The sequence below is a fragment of the Schistocerca cancellata genome, chromosome 2 (assembly GCF_023864275.1).
Source record: "Schistocerca cancellata isolate TAMUIC-IGC-003103 chromosome 2, iqSchCanc2.1, whole genome shotgun sequence".
Classification (NCBI taxonomy): Eukaryota; Metazoa; Arthropoda; class Insecta; order Orthoptera; family Acrididae; genus Schistocerca; species Schistocerca cancellata.
Genome location: NC_064627.1, coordinates 1,038,971,600 through 1,038,994,256, shown reverse-complemented (window position 1 = coordinate 1,038,994,256; position 22,657 = coordinate 1,038,971,600). Strand labels below are relative to the sequence as shown.

Sequence of the window (22,657 nt, the reverse complement as noted above, 5' to 3'; positions counted from 1 at the left end):
CTTAAATAGAGTGTAGAGTGAAGAAAGGAGTATTTACTGTGAAGAAATGCTGAGACAGAAGAAATTAACGTAAATAAAGCCATGTGGGTGGTGAGAACCAAGGACATGTTGCAGCACTAGCTCCCACCTGTGGAGTTCTAAGAAACTGGTGTTTAGGGGAAGAATTCAGGTGGTGCATGTGGTGAAACAGTCACTAAGGTCATGACTGTCATTTTGCAGAGCATGCTCTGCAACAGGATATTGTGTGTTGTCAGTACACATCCTGTGCCTAACTGATAACTTGGTGGTAGTCATGCCGACCTAAGAGGCCGAACAGTGTTCACATAACAGCTGGTATATGACGTGTCGTTTCACAGGTATCTCTCCCTTTGATAGTATATGTTTTGCCAGTTACAGGGCTGCTATAGTTGGTGGTAGGAGAGTGCATAGAGCAAGTCTTGTAGCAGGGATGGTCACAGCGGTAGAAGCCATAGGGGAGGGACATGGGTGCAAAAGGAGCATAGTATCTGACCGGAATATTGTGGAGACTGGGAGGGTGACGAAAAGCTATTCTAGGTGTGGTGGGCAAAAATCTCAGACAGAATGGGTCTCATTTCAGGTCTTGATTTTAGATAGTCATGACCTTGTCAAAGTAGCTGATTAATACATTCCAGACCAGGATAATACTGAGTGACAAGTGGTGTGCTCCAAAGTTGTTCTTTTGAGAGATCAGCAGTACCAGGATTTGGTGTGATGGCACAGAAAATCTGCTTTTGAACTAGGCTGGTGGGGTAATTAGGTTTAGTGAAGGTTGAGGTGAGAATGGTGGTGTATTGCTGTAAAGAGTCTGCATCTGAACAAATATGTGTACCTTGAATACCAAAGCTGTATGAGAGAGAACATTCAATGTGGAAAGGATGGTAACTGTCATAATGTAAGTAATGTTGTTTGTTAGTGGGTTTAATGTGGACATAAATGTGTAGGTGACCTTCGGTGAGGATGAGATCAACATCAAGGAAAGTGGCATGGTTTTCAGAACAGGAAAATGTGAAATGTAACTGGGGGAATATTTAAAAATTCTGGGAATTTAACACTAGAAGGACAGAAGGGGGTCAAAATGACCCGTCATACATTTTTTATTCATTGTCATGTCCAATTTATTCATTTTGTTAATGAAAGTATATGACTTTTCTGATTTTTTTCTCCTCTTTCTGAAGATGTTTTAGTATTTAATAATATTTTAATTTTCTTCGGCGTTTCATTCAGTATACCTAGCATGGTGAAAGGGGTCAATTTGACCCCACTGTAATTTCTCTTCTGAATATAAGTAAATTATCCAACAATACAGTGGCAACAGTGAACAGTAAGGCAGAGCAGTTGCTCCTCTTTGTTGCAACTTGGCATGTTTATATTCCAGTCTGCCACAGCTTATGTTGTGTCACTCTGGCAGTCTTTGTCCGTGAAACACGTTTTCGAACATGTATCGTCAGTGTGGACTTTCTGATGAAGTGTTACACCTCTTAGAGAATCCCGAAGTTGAATCGGAAATTGACTTCACTGACGATGATTATGTACCTGACACTTGTGAAGATGAAGACATTGTGAACGAGGGGCACTTAGTGGAAGAGGATTCAGATGCTGATACACATCAATCATCACCTCTTTCACCACAGCAGGTACAGTTAGCAGGATCTACAAATGTGATTGCAAGGGATGGAACTGTGTGGGAGATTGGAAATTGTTCATCTTCTGGAAGGTGGTCAGCTATGAATGTTCTGAAGGAGAGAGGAGGTCCTACAGCTCATGCTTGCCAACCAGTAGACAGCTCTGTCATCAGTGCTGTCTGTCTTATTTTTGCTGAAGCAATGCTACATGTCATGAAGAAATACACAGAATCAAATGCTCGAAAAGTACTAAAAAACAATGACTGGACTGTGTCACTTGAGGAAGTGGAGAAACTGATAGCCATCATGTATGTTCGGGGTGTATTGCGCACAAAAGGTATGTCTGTGGATGATCTCTGGTCGCACTCTTGGGCGCCTGCTTTCATCAGGGACATTATGCCAAGGGACAGATTTCAGGAGCTGCTCAGATTTCTCTGTTTTGATGAAAAATCAACCTGGTCTGAATGCCTGGCAGCCAACAAATTCGCTCTTGTATCTGAAATTTGGGGAAAGTTCATTGAAAACAGTATTCGTGCTTCCTGTCTTGGAGAAAATATAACCATTGATGAGCAACTGTTCCAAGCAAAGCAAGATGCAGGTTTACTCAATTCATGTCCAACAAACCAGACAAATATGGTCTCAAATTCTGGTTGGCTGTTAATGTAACAACAAAGTATATATGTAATGCTTCCCCATACCTCAGCAAAGAGGACACGCATAGAGAGAAATAACCACTTGGAGCGTACATCGTTCTGCGTCTCATGGAGGTATTTGTAAATCAAGGAAGAAATGTGACCACAGACAACTTCTTTACGTCTCTTCAGCTTGCTAAAAAACTCAAAAAAGGAAAGAAAACTTAATTAGTTGGTACAGTGAACAAGATCTGCCATGAAATCCCCAATGACGTAAGGAAGCTGAATGCTGAAATACACTCCACCACAATACTGCACAATAGTGGCAACACAGACTGCGCTTTGACTGTATACCAAGGAAAGAAGAATAAAAATGTGATTCTTCTGAGTATTTTGCATGCTGAAGTAGCAATAAGCAAGGAAGGAAAGAAAAAATATGAAACTGTGACGTTCTGCAATGCAACAAAGTATGGGGTGGATGTGGTTGATCAAATGACACATAAAATATACTACAAAGGTTGCATGTAGGAGACGGCCAATGCATGTCTTCTACAACATATGGCAATAAATGCTTAGGTCATCTGTAACATTGTAATGAACAAGAAAATGGAAAGAAAGATGTTCATACTTCAACTGGTAAATGAACTCAAGTGAATGAAATAGCAAGAACGTCAGGCAAAGGAAGAGGATAAGGGACTGAAATCACCTGGAAAGCGGAGGCAGTGCCAAATCAGCCTCTGCAAAGGCAAGAAGACAAGCGAAAGCTGTGTGAAGTGCCACAAAGCCATGTGCGGAAAATGTGCGCGTGAAACAGAAGTCACATGTGCTAAGCGCATCTAGCAGCTTCAAATGACTTGAGTGAAAATTAATACAGAGCTGTTTGTAAAACACATGTGAGAGTAAAATGGACCAAATATACTAAATGTGTCTAGAATGATGTATGAATAGTTAATAAATTAAAATCTATAGTTAAGAAACATGTATGCAGTAGCAACAATAAATTTGTATGATACATTGTTCATATAAATTAGTAAAATTAGTAATTATAATTGTAAATAATTGTTGTGATTACAAGTATTAAGTATGGATTAATGAACACTAAAAAAGTACTTGTTTAAGTCAAATATGAAAATAATTTATGTGGGGTCAAAATGACCCCTTGCGTCATTTTAGGAATGTCAGTAACTCCACTGTTCTAGTGTTAACAGGTCACCCTCACAATGATCCCATATGGCAAATATGTCATCAGTGTATCTAAACCAAACCAGGGGCTGAAGACTTATGGATCTCAGCAAAGCCCCCTCCAAGCGGCCCATGAAAAACTTGGCATAAGAAGGAGCCATCCTGGTTCCCATGTCCCTATCCCTGATCTGTTTGTATGCCTGCCCCTCAAAGGTGAAGTAGTTGTTGCTAAGTATAAAGTTGATCAAGGTGAGCAGGAAGGATGTCATAGGAAATGTTCAGCAGGAGACAGTCCGTGTACATGGGGGATGTTGGTGAAGAGGGAGATGACATCAGTGGTGACAAGCAAAGCTGTGTGGTGGGAGTGGAACGGACATGGGTTTCAGATGAAGTCTTTGTACTGTGTGTTGCAGGTGCTGATCAACTAAGGCAAATATATGTTTGGTGGGTGCTTTGAAGCCAGCAACTATAGGATGGCCAGGATGACTGGGTTTTTGAATCTTAGAAAGAAGGTGAAAGTTGGGGATGAGTGGTTTGGATGGGGTAAGAATTTCTATGGATTGAGGCATTAGTCCTTGTGAGGGGCCAGAGGTTTTAAGGAGGGACTATAGGTCAGTCTGAATCACATTGAATATGATTGCATGGACATCTTTTTAGATCTGAGAATAGTTTATTTGGGCTGCAGTTAGCATTTTAGATACATTTTTTTAGATACATTTTCAGTGGGTCATTCATACAAATCAGTGCTTTTGAGAGAAAGGACAGCTCCGATGCTGTGTTGTGTGGCATTTGGCACAAATTTAGCATAGTAATAGACTTTGCTGAGAAACTATTGGAGGTTTATTCATTTGGTTACACATCAATTTTTTCTGTGGCTTCCACATGTTGCTGAAGAGGTTGCAGTCCTTTATGACTCAATATGTGGCCTAAGTAACCCACTGTTTGAAAGAATTCACACTTTTGCACTTTATTCCATTTTGTTTTAGTTTCTAGAATGGTAGACATAAGCTTGCAAGGTGTTACTGGCTTGTAGTGCCACTTGCTAGAGTATTGTTCAGATAGTTTACTGTATTTGTCATCTTACGAATCAGCTGTTCCAAAAAAGTTTAAAAATTAATGGTGCACTAGCAGCTCCAAATGGCAACCTGTTACATCTGTACAATCTACATGAGTGTTAATAACCATGAACTGGTGTGACTGTTCATTTAATAACAGTTGCAGTTATGCTTCGGATATATCAGTTTCGGAAAAATACTAGTCACCTGATCGTTTTGACATGAGGTTTTCTGGGCTTGGGGTGGGATAGGTATCAATCTCTGATTGAGCATTTACGGTTGCTTTAAAATCACCCCAACCATGGAGGGAACCATTTGGTTTACTAAAGCTACCAGTCATGTTGTCCATTGAATTGATGTAATGGGTATGAAGATGCCCTGTTGCACCAGATGATCTAATTCCATCTTGAGCTCATCTCGCAAGGCTTCTGTCACTAGTCTCGCTCTAAAGTAGTGAGCTGTTGCAGAAGACTTTAACTGAATGTAAGCTACATGATTACCTGCATACCCTAAGTGTGGTGAAAATAGATCTGAAAATTCAGTGCATAGGGAATCAAGATCATTGAATGGTACTACATCAGATATGATGTTGATTTTGTGTACTACTTAAACCAAAAGATGAAAAACTGTCCAGCGCCAAAAATGTTTTGTACCTGAGGTGTTGGCACAGCTAAAATTCTCCCTTTGTCAGAAAAGTTACAGGACAGATTTTCTTATTTCTGAGTTTGCAATACTAAAAAGGACCAAATATCATTTCTGTGTAACCTGGTGTGTGTACATACTTGAAATGATCTTGGCCATGTTTCTGTGCAAACTCACTAGATGGCAGGGCAGTGCTTAGCAACACACTATTGGGGTTATTGACACATTAGTTATGGTTACACAATGAATGCTGATTGTGAGCAAAGAGCGAACATTAAGTTCTGCATTAAGCTCGGGAAACCCCTAGTGAAACGTGGACATTGATTAAGAAAGCATATGCTGCAGGTAAGGTACTTTCAGGAAATCATGTTTTCAAGTGGCGCAAAAGGTTTCGTGAAGGCAGAGATTCAGTGTAAGATCATCCCAGAGCTGGTCGCCCATGTACAGCACATACCGCATACAGCAAACAAGGAGCATGTAAAGCAGTTATAGCAAGAAACCCATCATGTAACTGTCTGTGTGATATCAGAAGAACTTAATTTTAATCATGATGTGTGTCATAAAATTTTACACAAAGATTTGGGGAAATGGAAAATTATTGTTGGGGATGAAAGTTGGTGCTACCAGTCTGACCCTCATCAAAGTGCTGAAAGGCAGAATCCTGGATCACCAGCCTCAAAAAAAGTCAGACAACCTTTGAGAACAAAGACAATGTTGATAGCATTCTTTGGTAATAAAGGACTATTTCACCATGAGTACATTCCTCCAGGTCAAACAGTGAACCAAACTCTTTACAGTGAAGTCGTGAAATGTTTGTGACAACTGATTCAACACCACCGCCCTGATTTGTGGCATTTCCAGAATTGGTTCTTACTGCATGACAATGCAAGACACTGCTTTAGCTGTTACCGAGTATCTGGTCAGACATTCTGTTATTGCCATCTCTCATCTGCCATATTCGCCCAACCTCTCACCTTGTCATTTTTTCTTGTTTCCATGAGTGAAAAGGTGACTGAAAGGAAAGCTTCATCAATATATTGCAGACATCCACCTGATCTGTGACAAATGAGCTTACAAACATTGCAGTTGCAAATTTCCTTGCTTGCTTCGAAGACCTCATAATGGAGCTGGGAGATGTTTTATTTCCTACCGGATTTGTCGATACCAAATCTAATGAGGGAGGTTGTAAATGTTTTCTTATATTTTTGTCAGAATATTTTTTGTGAATTGTCATTTGCCTTATTTTATGCTAATTTGCTTATATGTTCGAGAGTGACAGTATATTGATTAATATTAGTAGATGTGACGAAGAATATCAAAGAGACTGGTTACAAGTGGAAGCTTGTGTGTTGTGTGAAATGTCTTTGACGCTGGAGTCGTCTTTGACCGTAGTCAGTTGACAGTGAACTCTCGGTGTGTGTGACGGTGGAACAATGTGCAGGTCACCATTATAATAATTTGCCAGTGAACAGGAAAAATAAATTATGTTACTACTTTTTTATATAAACATCAAGAAGGGACCACATTCGAAGAAATAGTATTTGAAGCACCAAAAATGAGGCAAACGCATTGAACCAGGTTATTTCTGCAACAGACGAAACAGCATTGTGGACAGCATTGTGGAATCAAACTTTAACTAGACGACTGAAGCCAACACAGAAAAGTCAAATATCATCTTATGAACATTTCACGGAAAAGTGAGTACTGTCATGAAATATGCTACATTCAAGTATATAAAAATAGTGAGCATATTTCAACCTCCAGAAACATTGGCAACTGAGTGTAGAGAGCCAAGAGGGACTGCTTTGATAGGATCTAGGATCATTATTTGGCAAGTGCAGTTTTCTATTTTTTGAGAAAATCTATCCTGGATCTTTTCTGACAAAGGGAATAGTAATCGAACAACTGACTTTTCATGTACAACCCCATTTCTGTGCATCTGCCATGCAAAATTGAGCTGCTTACTCTAGGATTGTAGCCTTTGTGATATCAGCTGAAGATGCAAGGGATCAATATGTGCCTAGATTTATTCTTTATTATAGAAGCTGGCACACTGGTATCATCAAGGAATATTTTCACCTGGTTGTAAATAGTTATTATGAGAGAATGCTCTTGCAGTTGTGCTGTGAAGGGTTTCAGCTGTGGCTGTAAGGTGTTCACACTGAGGTATTCATGTTTTACCAATCCAAAGAGCCGTCCAGGTGAGATCGAATAAGCAGCCCATTCACATATGCACAGTATTAGCGAGGTAGAAATTAGAGCACAGCTCGATACAGAGTTCATGCTGTTAGGGTGGCTGATTTTATTTCCTGCATGATATCAAAGGCCCGGCCCATGTGATTTCTTGCAGGCACCTCATATAGGCTGCAGATGTCTTTGGCGGCTTATATCACAGACTGTTGACTTCACTGTTGAGGACATAGATATAGCAGACTCTACTTGATAGACACTTACAATGTGATGATATAGACCTAGTCACAGTTGTTGGAGTTTGTCAAAACAGCTGCTAAAGACAGTTTGGTTACATAATCTTTTTTGCAAAAGTTTTATTCATTTGGCACACATTCCACTGTAGTTCAAAGGAATGTCCTTTTTATATTTCTGATGGTCTAAGGGGTTTTATGGAGACATGAAATTTTCATGGTTTCATTGTAGTTTCTGCATATAATAAAATCAAGTGTTTTTTTTTCTGTATAGTAAAATCAAGTGTTTTTTCTGTTTTTATCTTTACCAGTTAAATTAGTGAAGATTAAATTTCTTATTTCGTGTTATTTTATTCCTCTTAACTGAATTACTCTGTCAGGCTGCACGTAATAGTATGTCTTGACAGTCATATTAATTGACAGTTTTATTTTACAGATGTAACACAGAATTTTGATTATGTGTTTTGGTCTGGGGATTTGAACTTCAGACTTTCTCAGCCCCGTGATGAAGTTTTGCAGTGGGTATCAGAGCAAGAATTCCCCTTGCCCTTGCCACATAGTTTACACAGTGATCAGTTGAAAGCCATTATTGCAGAAGGTAAGTGCTCAGTCATCTCACACTTTTAACTTGCATATCTGGGACTTGACTTATAAAGCAGCTAACTGGTGGGAGATGTACCATGAGTTTGCTGTAAAAGTAACGGATTTACTCCCAAAATTCAAAATTTTTGGACATTTCAAGGTTCACTAAAAAAGGAAAATGATAAAAAGTGAAAGATTTACAGTATTATAAAGGTGGGTATTAAATCAGAAGCCTAAAAATACAAAACAGTTGTACTTTATTGCATATATTTTTCTTTTTGCAGGAGTGGTACACCTAACTATGGTTGAACACTCCATGTGTGTCCAGCAGATTTGTATGCTGAGCAGTTATTATTATGTAAGATGATGTTATCAATCGCAGCCATTGACATATAATTTTCAGCATTATCCATCTGATTAGGCAATTATTTTTCTAACTTTCATAGTCTAGTCCCAAATAATTGGATCTATATTAATGTAGTGCATACATGAAAGATGGTGTATTCCAAAGCACTATTGCCATCACCAGCATTGTGGCCTGCCATTATTTCTGGCACTCATGGTAACTTATTCTATTGATTAGAACTGGCAAGTCTCCATAGAACACTTGCACTGCAGATTGTCTACTTTGACAGGTACTAATGTTAACAAGTGGTGGACTCACCATATTCATGAACTCATTTGCAAATTGTTGGTCCACACTTCTGCCCTTTCTCAAAGTCACCTAAATCAACAGCTTCTCCTCACACTGCAGTAACTGCAAGATTTTTCTGTGTCCCCATCACCTGTTGTGATGCAGTATGCTTTCATGCCATGTACCTTCTTTCATGACCAAAGCATACTTTCCAAATAGCTGCCCTGATGTGAAATCTTCATACTTTCCTTGAATATTTCTCATTTTTCAATAATTGTTAAATCTGTATGCATACTAACTTCTGAATCAACAGGCTCTTAGTCAGATTTTAAACTTATGTTCTCAAGTAAAAAAACAGTTTATTTTTAGAAGATTTGTTATTATTTATCAGTATTGTATAAAGCTATTAAGGTCTGTAAGTTTTTAGATCTCACACTGGGAAAAAAGTCCTGCTAAGGCTTACATTGGCCATAGGTTAGATCCAGGCACTCACTCTCACTAATAACGGGAAAGCCAGACTCCCACATTCAGTATTCAGAAAGTACTTATGAAAACCTAGGATCTGATCAGAGTTATGGATTGTATTCACTTATCAAAAGATTTCTCTCCATAAGAATGAGGATTAGTGGGAAAAGAATGTATTGTGTTTTAAGTTAAGTATTAAACAGAGAAAAAATTCTGTTACTTATAATGAAACTTCATAAAAGAATTATGTTCATGCTACAATATTATTCAGCTCTACATAACAGTAGTTTCTTTGCATATATTACTGGTTTTGCAGAATAGTCCTATTTTTTTATAGTGTTGGTATACTAAGATTCATTATAGCTACAAAGAAAAATGAGGAGTTAGCATGCAGGCAGTCAAAATTAAATTTATTTTTGTCATATTGAAATTTCCTGAAAAGAAAGAGTGTTTATACTGCATTGCTTACTTATTTTAAGGAAGTGTCTTCCGAGATTTTGAAGAAGGTCCTATAACATTCCCACCAACGTATAAGTATGATCCGGGAACGCAGATGTTTGACAGTTCGCACAAACAGCGCACACCAGCATACACAGATCGCATCTTATACAAATGTCGAAGTGGTCGTGGCGTTCTGCAGTGTTTGCTGTATTCATCAGCTCCATCCATCTGCACATCAGATCACAAGCCAGTGTGGGGCCTCTATAGCAGTGCTGTGCGACCTGGGATTGACACGTAAGTTACTATTTACATTAAATGTGTTCATTTAGGTTAGAGAAAGAAAGATGTAAAACAATTACAATATATTTCCATAAAGCTGTAATGGAAGCACCTGAGTGGAAAAATACATAAAATCAGAAAAAGGCAATTACTTGCCTATAGAGGATTGGTGTGTAGCACACAGAAATATGTAATAGGAAAAGATAACTCTAACTTTCAAGTTTTTGCTCTATTTCTAGTTAGAGCACACACATTCACAGAGGACCACCCAAATGTACATGCTTGTGGTATCAGCGAGACTTATAATTGAATATTGAGTATCAAAAATAGTTGCCTGAGTAGATGGAGGTGGGAGGGGGTAGGGAAGGATGCATGAGACAAGAAGGGGGTAGCAGGGTAGTGTGAGGCAGGTCTTTCACCAGATGCCTCTGTGGCTGCACAACAAGACAAAAGGAGCTCATAGTGCATATAAGGGACAGAGCGGAGGGGGGAGTGAGGGAGGAAGCGAGAGAGAGGTGGTGGTGAAGAGGGAGACCAGGAGGGGAAAGAGTAAGGGAGAGGGAAGAAAGGGGAGAGGGGAGAGGAAGTGTGTGTGTGTGTGTGTGTGTGTGTGTGTGTGTGTGTGTGTGTGTGTGAGAGAGAGAGAGAGAGAGAGAGAGAGAGAGTGTGTGCTCACGTGGGCGGGAGGGGGAAGAATGGTGGGAGAAGGCAGTACACGATCTGGATGGAGGAGTGATGTGGCCAGAAGAGAGAAGGGAAAAGGTATGATCAGGAAATGGGAAACAAGTAAGTGGAGGTTTAGCTCATGGGGATTTGTGAGAGCACAAGATATGCTGGAGAGACAATTCCCACAGGTGTAGTTCAGAGCAACTTATGCCGGAAGGGAGTATCCAATTGGCCCTGTAGTGAAACAGCTGTTGAAGCCATTTGTGTTGTGGTGTGCATTGTGTTCGGCAACTGGAATGTGAAGTTTGCAGTTTGCCACAGTTTGGAATTGACCATTCATGTGATTAGACTGTTGGTCACTTGCCGAGGACAGCCTTTGCTCCCTTCCTCCATAACTTTTAACACCTATTCCCAAATCTGCTTTGCCTTGTCCTTCTCAGCTCAGTGAGCCACTTTCCTAAACGTTGATCTCCTCCTCTTATATGGCTCCATAAATACATCGATTAATATCAAGCACATCAACCTCCACTTTGACAGCTGTGACCCATTGCATGTCAAAAAGTCTCTTCCATATGGCCTGACCACCTGCAGATGCCAAATATGTGATGCAAAGCAGGAGTTGTCAAAATTTACTGTCAGTTTTACCAGAGATTTTACTGACATATAGTATCCTAGTCATCTCATCCATAAACAAATCTCCTGTACCATATGATCCTCTGACACCAGTAACCATGTTAACTATCCTCCAGCCAGCACTCCTATAATCACTAATCACCCAGTGTCACCCTGACATTTAGAAGCTCAACTACATCCTTCACCAAGGCTTTGACTACCTCTTGTCATGCCCTGAGGTGAGGAATATCCTACCCAAAATCCTACTACCCACATCACGCAAAGTAGGGTTCTGCTCCAGTACTGCTCCCAATCCGGCACCCCTTCAGTCATTCCTTTGTGGTTGACCCATCATTCCCTTTTGGTTGACCCAGATGCAAGACCTGCCCAACACATCTGCCCCTCACTTCCTAGTGCAGGCCAGTAACAGGCATCTCCTACACAGTAAAAGGAAGGGCCAAGTGTGAAAGCAACAGCCATATTATGCATCAGCTATGCTGCATTTACTGTACAGCATTCAAGGTGGACATGGTAAGTAACCCACTGTCCATTCACATGAATGACTACTGCCAAACTGGCAAATCGCAACTCGACCATCCAGTTGCCAAACATGCTGCATACCACAACAAAAATGACTTCAGTAACTGCTTTACATGGACTATTTGGATACTCCCTACCCCCATAAGTTTCTCTGAATTACATGGGTGGGAATTGTCTCTCCAGCAAATCCTCCGCTGTCGCAGTCCCCTGTCCTAAATCCCCACTAACTTGTTTCCTATTGCCTCACCATACCTTTTCCCCTCTCTCTTCTCTCTACACCACATTTCCCCATCCAACTTGTGTACTACATTCTCCCACTACTCTTTCTTCCTCTCCTCGTCAAAACATGTACAGTCTCTCTCTCTCTCTCTCTCTCTCTCTCTCTCTCTCTCTCTCTCTCCTCGTTTTTTTTCCACCCTTTCCGTTCCTGCCTCTCTGTCTCTCTCTTCTCCACTGCCTTCCTCTTCTTTCCTCTCCTCCTCCCCCTTTCAACTTCCTCCTGTCCCTATCACTGTCCCTCACATACTCTACTCTCGGAACACCTTTTGCCTTGCTGGGCAGCCACTTAGTCATCTGGCAAAAGACCTGCCTCTCACTACCCTGCTGCCCCTCCTTGCATCATGTCATGTGTCCTTCCTGATCTCCTCCCCACCCCCGTCTACCCAGGCAACTAACTTTGTTAATTGATATTCAGCAATAAGTCTCACTGCTACTGAAAGCATGTGCAGTTGGACATCGGTGTCGATGTACATGTGAATGTGTGTACTTTTATTAGAAAAAGAGCAAGAGCTCAAAAGTTAGTGTTAATTGTTTTCTATTATGTGTTTCTATGTGCCACACACAGATGTTCTATTGGGAAATGGTTAAATAAGTTTCCATTAAACTGCTAAAAATATAATGTATAATGTACAGTCTTAGACATAAAAACTGACCGCCAGCCGGCCGCCAACGAGACTAAGTCCGAGTCGTCCACTTAAGGTGGCCAATAAAACTGACTGCCCCTGACAATGCTAAGTCCGGCCATCTGCACAATCTGGCAACACGGTAAGATGTGGAAGTGTTAGGAGGACTAACAAAAACTTCCAGAAACAATTCTGCAGGACAGCTCGTTGCTGTGTCGTGATCAGAACAGCTTACATTCGAGCATTTCCTTGTACTGCAGCAGCTATGGGCCACCGGCCAGACGCCACCCTCTGCCTGAAATCGGGTGCCGCCCAGGTGAACGTGGCGCAACACTGTCAGCATGTGTATCAGCTGTCATTTTCGAATTTGATGCCCTAGTTATCATCTTGCAGTTAAAGATTGGAGATTACATACTTGAAAATCGTGAACTACGGTTAAGCGCTGTAAAATTGGGTCGCAAGTGAAGAAAGGTGTAACATCTGCAACACAATATTTACTTTTGGTATAATAGAGGGGTAAATACAGAGGAGGCAGCTTGAAGATTTGAACTGTATGTAGCGAGAGTGCTTTTGGGAAAAATACGCCAAGAAAAGATGTTCTTGTTTTAACAAAGATCGTTCTGGCATTAATGATTTTCCACATTAAGGAAGTCTCTACTACTGATATAAGAGATGCATTACCCTTTAACTATCATGTGACATTTGCATTCAACAGGCAAGGTTCAGAAGTCTGGTGTAGGAGTACTGCACCCTCTAATTTGAAACAACAAAAACCAACAGTGACTATTATTGCAGGTCGCTCATTGAGCATTTCTATGCAATACTGTTGCTGGTGACAAGTTATGATGCCTTTACTGTTAATTTACCAAGAAGAAATGAAGGGCTGAGTCCTACCAAAAGACCTAAACTCGAGCAAAGAGTAATGTGAACATAATATTTTCCATCTGATAACTCCAAAAGTGTGTTTTGCACCAAGAATTCTTCCCCGAGGATGTGTCCATCACAGTTGGAATTTGATGCCAACAATTGAGACACCTTTTGGTCACAATGCAAGAAAATTGGCCGAAAAAACTACATCACGTGTGCTACTGCATGATAACGCACTCTGTTGATTTGAGAAACAAAACTATCCAGGAGAGTGAAGTCATGTCTCAGGCATTTGTTCCTCTGATCGCATACTCATAAAATTTTACCTTTCCTGCTCCCAATCAATCAACTGCCAAGGCAACTCATTTCTAGATGAAAATGCTCTTCAAACTACACGTGTTTAATGACATCATTAGAACCAGTAGGTTTCTACAGGCATAGAATTTGTAAACTACTTTAGCATTGTCAAATTGTTTTAGATATTGTGAAAAAAAAAATACTGTTGCTAATTAATTTCTTTCTGATGATTACTGCTGTATTCAATAAACTAATGGAAAACGCAATTAAAATATTCACTGTACTAATACAAATTTAATTCAATTTACTATAGAAACATTACGGCGACAATTTATTTTAATAAAGCATTAAGTGTCTGTAAGACGATTGTGCCTATTTTAACACGAATTAGTAGGATATTACCAACTTCTGACTTCGAGGAACTCTGTATTTACATCATGTCCTGTATCATACTCAAGTATAATAAAAATGTGGCAGTTCATAGATAAAATTATCTATTCACAACAATGAAAAATATGTCAGCAGAAAACAAAAGTGGCATTATGAGTTTTGCAGTACCATAAGGTTTTCGCTCTGACACTATGGTGTACTGAGCCCGCCCAGTTGGCCGTGCAGTCTAACGCACGGCTTTCTGGGTGGGAAGGAGTGCCTGGTCCCCGGCAAGAATCTGCCCGACGGATTTGTGTCGAGGTCTGGTGAACCGGCCAGTCTGTGGATGATTTTTAGGCAGTTGTCCATCTGCCTCGGCGAATGCGGGCAGGTTCCCCTTATTCCGCCTCAGTTACACTATGTCAGCGGTTGCTGTGCAAAAATGTTCTCCATGTACGCATACACCACCATTACTCTACCACGCAAACCTGGGGGTTACACTCGTCTGGTGTGAGACGTTCCCTGGGGGGGTCCACCGGGGGCCGAACCGCACAATAACCCTGGGTTCGATGTGGGACGGCGGAGGGGTGAAGTGGACTGCCGCAGTCATCGTGAAGTTGTAGACCACTGCGGCTGCGGCGGGGATGGAGCCTCTCCATCATTTCTAGGTCCCCAGTTAACGTACAATACATACAATACAATGGTGTACTGAAGGTAGCAAGACGAATTTTACTTGAGCGTTGTCTTCCGATTCGCTTATTGAGTTTCTGTCTGACTGCTTGTAGCCATGCTGCAGAAGAATTAAAAACCTGGCGTTCAGCGACTCTCGAAAGGCGAACGAAAGCTGCTTGTAGCTGGTAAGCTGACACATTACCTCTGAGCTAGCGAAGAGGTGCAAGACATAGAAAGGAGGATCCTTTATTGTATGATTATATGATAGCGGAACAAACACTGGTAGCAGTTAATTCTGTAAAATATCTGGGAGTATGCGTATGGAATGATTTGAAGTGGAATGATCATATAAAATTAATTGTTGTTAAGGCGAGTGCCAGGTTGAGATTCATTGGGAGAGTCCTTATAAAATGTAGTCCACCCACAAAGGAGGTGGCTTACAAAACACTCGTTCGACCTATACTTGAGTATTTCTCATCAGTGTGGGATCCATACCAGGTCGGGTTGACAGAGGAGATAGAGAAGGTCCAAAGAAGAGCGGCACATTTCATCATGGGGTTATTTGGTAAGAGTGATAGCTTTACGGAGATGTTTAGCAAACTCAAGTGGCAGACTCTGCAAGAGAGGCGCTCTGCATCGCGGTGTAGCTTGCTGTCCAGGTTTCGAGAGGGTGTGTTTCTGGATGAGGTATCGAATATATTGCTTCCCCTTACTTATACCTCCTGAGGAGATCACGAATGTTAAATTAGAGAGATTCGAGTGTCTGGGGAGGCTTTCCGGCAGTCGTTTTTCCCGCGAACCATACACAACTGGAACAGGAAAGGGAGGTTATGACAGTGGCATGTAAAGTGCCCTCCGCCACGCACCGTTGGGTGGCTTGCAGAGTATAGATGTTGATGTAGACATGGGGGCTTACTTATTGGCCCAGTAGCTGCTATGGTAGATAAATTGCAACACAAGAGATGAGAGAAGTTGTATTTTCTGTGTGGGACGACTTTCGTGGACTCAAAAAGCATTAACTGATATCCTTATATCACATCTCAAGAGAAAATCCTCACATTATTCAATTGAAATTGAACAATAATATCAAGTGAATTTAGTAGGATAGTTCTGCGCCATCAAGGAAGTAACTCGTCCGTCACAGAGTTGCCAAACATATTCTGCGTTGTTGCAAAGTTTCAGTTATACTACCGGGAAGGATACTAACTTACTAACTGATGTGTTCTGTGACTGACCTCGGAAGTGACTGTAACTTTGTCTCAAAGTTGCAGGTGGCAAGCACTGGCAGATCCTCATTATATGTCAGTCTTTTTTGGATTTCTGTAACTAGGTTTAAGGGCTAGAGTGTAATTGCTTGTAATACATCGATGCACTGAGTGTAAACGAAATGAAACTCCACCTGTCATCTGATAATTGTGAAAAACTACATTTTGCATCTGCACAGCACCGCAGTATGAAGAACTCATGGGTTTTGTAGGATTCCTATACTTAATTTCCTTGTGTTAGTTTTCGATGACAGTAGGTGAGGAGCAAAGCCGTGTGAAATATACTTTTCCAGCGGGGTTTGAGTCTTTGGCTACAGTTGCAGTAGCACATCGAGTGAGGTAACACGAATTTGACATTCACTCATTGCTGTAGTATAGGCCAGGTCACGAAGAAGCAGGTTCCCCACAAAGTAAACGATGAGAGACACTGTAATTAATGCCTAAAGTAACCATCTCGCAAACTTAAATTTTCCAAATTGCTGCTTCTCTTTCGGACATGTCCAAAAGAAGAGACACCACACGTATATGCGTATACAGGGTGTTTCAGGAGGAACAGTAGATATTTTAGCAGGTGGTAGTACAGACGAATTACATAAAAAATTCCATATAAATGTGTCTACTTTTTATTGAGTACAGAGGTACAGCTGTCAGTACGTAACCCTAACAAGCTCAAAGCTAAGGCAAATGAGGACATTCAAAGTTAATTTTCCAAAATTCCCCCACCAACTTCAATGCACTTTTGACTTCTCTTGCTAACACCAAGTGTAGCTCTTCTGAGGTTGTCTTTGTATTCTTTTGTCCGCAGCTCGTGGTCGTGCGGTAGCGTTCTCGCTTCCCACGCCCGGGTTCCCGGGTTCGATTCCCGGCGGGGTCAGGGATTTTCTCTGCCTCGTGATGACTGGATGTTGTGTGATGTCCTTAGGTTAGTTAGGTTTAAGTAGTTCTAAATTCTAGGGGACTGATGACCATAGATGTTAAGTCCCATAGTGCTCAGAGCCATTTTGTATTCTTTTGTGAGTGCTGCACTACTCGTAATACAAATGATCAAATCAGTTCTTGGGTTTACTTTTTCTTTGTAGATTTCGCCTTTTAACCATCCCCACAGGCAAAAATCCAAAGGAATAAAGTCCGGGGACCTTGGTAGCCAAGAAAAGTGCCCATATCTACTGATCCATCTTCCGGGAAATGTTAGGTTTGGATGATGTGTCACCTGACGGCTAGAATGTGCTGGAGCCCTTTCATGCTGGAGGAACATACGCATTCTTGTAGCCAAAGGAACCTCATCCATTAGTGCTAGCAGCTCATTTTCAAGGAAGTATAGACAACGGCGTCTTGTAACGACCAACAAACAAAACGAAAATGCATTGAACCCAGCTGTATGTACTCAATAAAAATTGGACACGTTATATGGCATTTTTTTCTGCAGTTTGTCTATACTACCACCTCCTACAACATTTACTATTCCTCCTGAAACATCTTCGATGGGCCATCGAAACTTTTCAGTGCTAGATGCACGTCATCGTCCAAACCCTCGTGGGAATACAGTGTGGCTGCGAGCTAGTGGAATAATGGATGGAGGGATACAGTGTATGTGGTACGCAGCAAACATGGGAATTTGTGTCTGACAAGGAGCGTGTGTAGACAGGTCCTGCAGGCAAGTTGGTCATTGTGTCCTGGTAGCCCAGTACTCAACGCATTTGCCTAGTAAGCAGAAGGTTCGGGTTCGAGCCTTGGTTGGGCACAGATTTTCATCTGCTGCTGTTGCTGTGTTTCAACACCCTGTGATAGTGTGAACATCTGTCCTTCGATATTTAAGATGCAATTGTTTTTTGAGGCAATACAGGTGATATGCGAACATTTGTCTTGCCATCAACATAAAGGGACTTCAATTACATCCATTCCTTAGTCATTGCTTCGTGATGTCGCTAACCCTTGTCATATGCTTGCGAATCAGATAGTAGAGCATATTTAGTCAAATAATGAATGGTCAGTATACAAGTATTTATGAACAGTAGAAGCAGAATTGCAGCAAACTGATCACTTAACCAAGTGCAATGTAATGTACCTGTGTAGTGAGTCATTTTAGCTGCATAGCTGATGATAATATCTGTCAAGCAATTCACTGCAGATTTAATGTAATACCCGCACGATGATCTCTGTAGTCATGCTGTATCATTAGCAGCTCGTGAATGGAATACTGTGTTCATTAAATCAGATTAGTCAAGCTGATGCCAAATAAAGAGAAGCGATGATGCCACCACACTATCTTTACTAAGGTAGTCATCGCTAGATTATGTGCACGACCATTAACGTTACTGTAAGCAGTTTGACAGCATAACACCACAACATCCACGGATAACCTGTACCATTATTATCATACGTGTGGTGAATACAATTCTGGATGTTTGTCAAGAATAGCGGAAAGCGCCTCATGAATGTGAAGTTCCATTTGCATTATGCCTAGGACAGAGAGAATCTTAAATAACAGTAACAGGTTACCCAATGAAGGGAAGAGGCCGTGTACTGTCTTGAGTTCTTGCAGTTTGATATTAGTGTATTTCCCGATGATTTCACATTAACAGGTCCTTTTGGCTATCGGTATACTCATATGGGAATTATCAAAGTGTAATTATCAAAGCGTAATTGCTAGAACACTCAGCTATCGTAGTAACACCTCATTTTGGATTGAATATGACTCAGAAAGCAACGTTAATTTGATGTTTCCGTCCATCTCCTGACGACTTACACAATGAAGTCTGGAGTGCACTCACAGTTGTGTTGCTTGCCACATCAATTCCGTTAAGTGTTAGGGCAGCTGGCAGCCATTGCTGAATACAGACATGTGCAAATATCTTCACTGCTCTAGGGAAACTCGTCTTTGTTCCATTTTTTCCATACCTTAATTAGCACAATAACGTAAGGTTCATTCTGCTGAAGAACTTGTTGCTTGCAAGGATTTAAATAAGAATCTGCTAGCGGTAATAATGCATGAAAGGAAACAGACTGTTGGACAAAAGAATGGAGAGCTTCCTGCTTTTTGCATTTTTGATAGGTCCTACTGTAAGAATATGGTGTCGTATTATGCGTCATAAATATAAACTGTTTATTTTTTCGCTTCATACTAAAGCAAAAGCTATGATATGAGAAGAGGAAATGACTTATATGCTTCTCAGAAACTTCAGTTTTTTATTATTTTTTTTCCCTCACTTCATGCTAAAACAAGGTCATTGATATGATAGGAGGAAATGAAGTACATGCTTCCAAGACATATCATTTTCTTATATGCTACTAATGCGAGCATGAAAGCTCTGTAGTTAATTTTTCTGTTTGGACAAATTTTTATAGCACATCACATTACTTTGTGAGTAATTCTTGGGATTCAAATAGAATGGACATTTCATCACTGGTTAATATTCTGATACCCATTCCAATTTCTCCACAGCACCTGTGAGTAGAGTCTCATGTTGGTTACTATAAGAACATGCAGGCAGTAATGTCCGCTCACTGCAGTCAGAGCCAAGATGCTTTCTTTCTGCTTATGGCAAAGCGTCTCCTGCAGTGTCCACACTCAGCCAACATAAACAAACCACGGCGACAGTAGTCACTGCTAATCACTGACTTGTTGCGAGCCATGACAACAAGTGCGCACTGTGTCTGCTAACGATTTTATGGTGTTAATACATCTTACTTACTTAACTAATATGCAGGACGTGGGTTGGGTAAATATTCAGTTTGTAGTAACTAGCCATTGCATTAAAATACTTTACAGTAATTTTGATGCAATATTTATTGTTGCTTGTCTCTCTAATATTAATAGTATTGATTCAGATTGTGCGTGAACACGAAAATGGCACCTGGACTTCCTGATTCTGGGGAGTCCAGGCTAGCACAGCAGAGAATATCAGAGATCTCTAGTCAACTTCCCTACAAGCAGAGCACATTAATTGGAACACTAAATATAAATACATTGATCCAAACAAGAAAACTACGTAATCTCACATCAAAAATCGACCGACAATAAATTCTCATCCTTGCTCTTCAAGAAACATGACTGAAAATGAATCCTTGCATTGTGAAAACTATGGCGTCATAAAGAAGAATACACAACAAAATGAAGCGAAAGGCGCACTAATCTTTAGCATGACATTTCTCGTACACAGATCCATCATCAGCTCTGTCAAAGAAATCACACCCATCAACAATCGACTTGTGACTATGAGCATTCAGAGCACCAATAAAAAACATACGCTCAACAATGCACATGCCCCCACCAACATTGAAAATAAGAAAAATCCTGAAAATGTCTAAAAATTCTGGAACACGCTTGAAAGAACCACAAGCAAAATTTACCAAGATGACATGAAATTCCTAATGGGAGATTTTAACGCTCAATTTGGGGCAAAAAAAAAAAAAAGTATAGGAAAATTGTCGGTAAAAATTCAGCACACCAAAACACTAACACAAACGGCACGTGTCTGATATACATTTGCCAACAATTCAACCTCAAAATAATGTCTACCCACTCTAGGAAAAAATCCGATCCCCGATCCAGCATCTTGGTGAATACCAGATCCACCACTTTGCCATCTGCTACGTCCAATACAGAGCCATCCACGATAATGAAGTCCGACGAGCCGCGAACATTGACTCAGACCACTACCTCTCACAAGTTCAAGTGAAATTCTCTCTGAAGAGAGTTCACCTCAGAAATATCAGCATCCAAAATTGAAGAAGAGTGGGAAAAAGGACCGACAAACAACTGGACTGACTTCTGCAGTAAAATTATCAGAAAAGCCAAAGAATTAATCCCACTTAAGAAAAAGGCAACACGCTCATGGTGGGACTCAAACTACGATCAAGCAATCATCAATCATCGACTCGCCTTCCAAAAATACAACAGCAACAAATCGACAGGAACCATATAACACTTCCTCAGCATCCACAAAAAGACAAACAAAACCATCAGAAAAACCAAACGCAACTACATCACCAAAAATCTGAAATCAATTGAGGACAACTTCGGAAACTACAACAGCAGAAATTTCAATAGAGCATCCGCAAACAAAATTAAAGGTTACTCACCACAAAATTTGACCTTAAAAAAAAATGGAAAACTATAACTGCATTATTAATTGTTGGTTTACATGAGCTTTTATGCCATTTATTGTAACTATTTTTTGAATGTTAGAGCTGGAACAATAGAAATCTCATGATTTTCGCGATATGGAATATTTCAATTCACCTTACATCTTCACGTTTCGAGCAATGGCAGAATATCCATCACAAAAGCTGACACCAAGAAGTCAGGTCATGCCTGTCTTCTTGCAGGTGTGACGATGCCAGTGATCTCAATAACAATATTGTATAGCAAAGATAAGTTGCCAAATCAGCCGTTGAAGAAGCTCCAAAATTGTGAAACTTGTCTGGTGAATACACATTCAAGGTTTCAGTCCGATTAAGACAGTAAAACACAAATAATTGTCGCAGTTATTAATTTATGATGTTTCGTTTGCACTCAGTGCAGCGATGTATTACAAGTAATTACACTCTAGCCCCTAAACGTAGTTACAGAAATCCAAAAAAGACTCATAAATGAAGATATTCCGGCGCTTGCCACCCACAACTTTGAGACAAACTTATAGTCACTTCAAAGGTCAGTCACAGAACACATCAGTTAGTATCCTTCCTGGTAGTATAACTCAAAACTTAGCCACAACGCAGAATAATTTTGGCAACTCTGTGACCGATGAGTTACTTCCTTGATGGCACAGAACTATCCTTCTAAATACACTTGACATTATCAGGTCATTTCAATTGAATAAAGTGAGGATTTTCTCATGAGATGTGATAAAAGGATATCAGTTAATGAATTTTGAGTCCACGAAAGTCATCCCACACGGGAAATGTGATTTATCTGTCATAGTGGCTACTGGGCCAATAAGTAAGCCCCCATGTCCTGCACCATGTTCTGCCGCTCTTCGCTAGCTCAGAGGTAATGTGCCAGTCTACCAGCTACAAGCAGCTTTTGTTCGCCTTTCGAGAGTCTACATCTACATCTACATCTACATTTATACTCCGCAAGCCACCCAGCGGTGTGTGGCGGAGGGCACTTTACATGCCACTGTCATTACCTCCCTTTCCTGTTCCAGTCGCGTATGGTTTGCGGGAAGAAAAACTGCCGGAAAACCTCCGTGCGCAATCAAATATCTCTAATTTTACATTCGTGATCTCCTCAGGAGGTATAAGTAGGGGGAAGCAATATATTCGATACCTCATCCAGAAACGCACCCTCTCGAAACCTGGACATCAAGCTACACCGCGATGCAGAGCGCCTGTCTTGCAGAGTCTGCCACTTGAGTTTGCTAAACATCTCCATAATGCTATCACTCTTACCAAATAACCCTGTGACAAAACGCGCCGCTCTTCTTTGGATCTTCTCTATCTCCTCCGTAAACCCGATCTGGTATGGATCCCACACTGATGCGCAAT

The 22,657-nt window shown here is 40.7% G+C and overlaps 1 protein-coding gene across 1 annotated transcript in view; it reads left to right on the top strand.

Moving 5' to 3' along the window:
* Positions 1-22,657, top strand: part of LOC126163013 (inositol polyphosphate 5-phosphatase E) — an 84,715-nt gene that overhangs the window by 50,884 nt on the left and 11,174 nt on the right. Inside the window, exons 5-6 of the mRNA XM_049919877.1 lie at positions 8,014-8,175; positions 9,738-9,993. Coding sequence (XP_049775834.1) covers positions 8,014-8,175; positions 9,738-9,993 — 418 coding nt within the window. The remainder of the gene's footprint in view (positions 1-8,013; positions 8,176-9,737; positions 9,994-22,657) is intronic.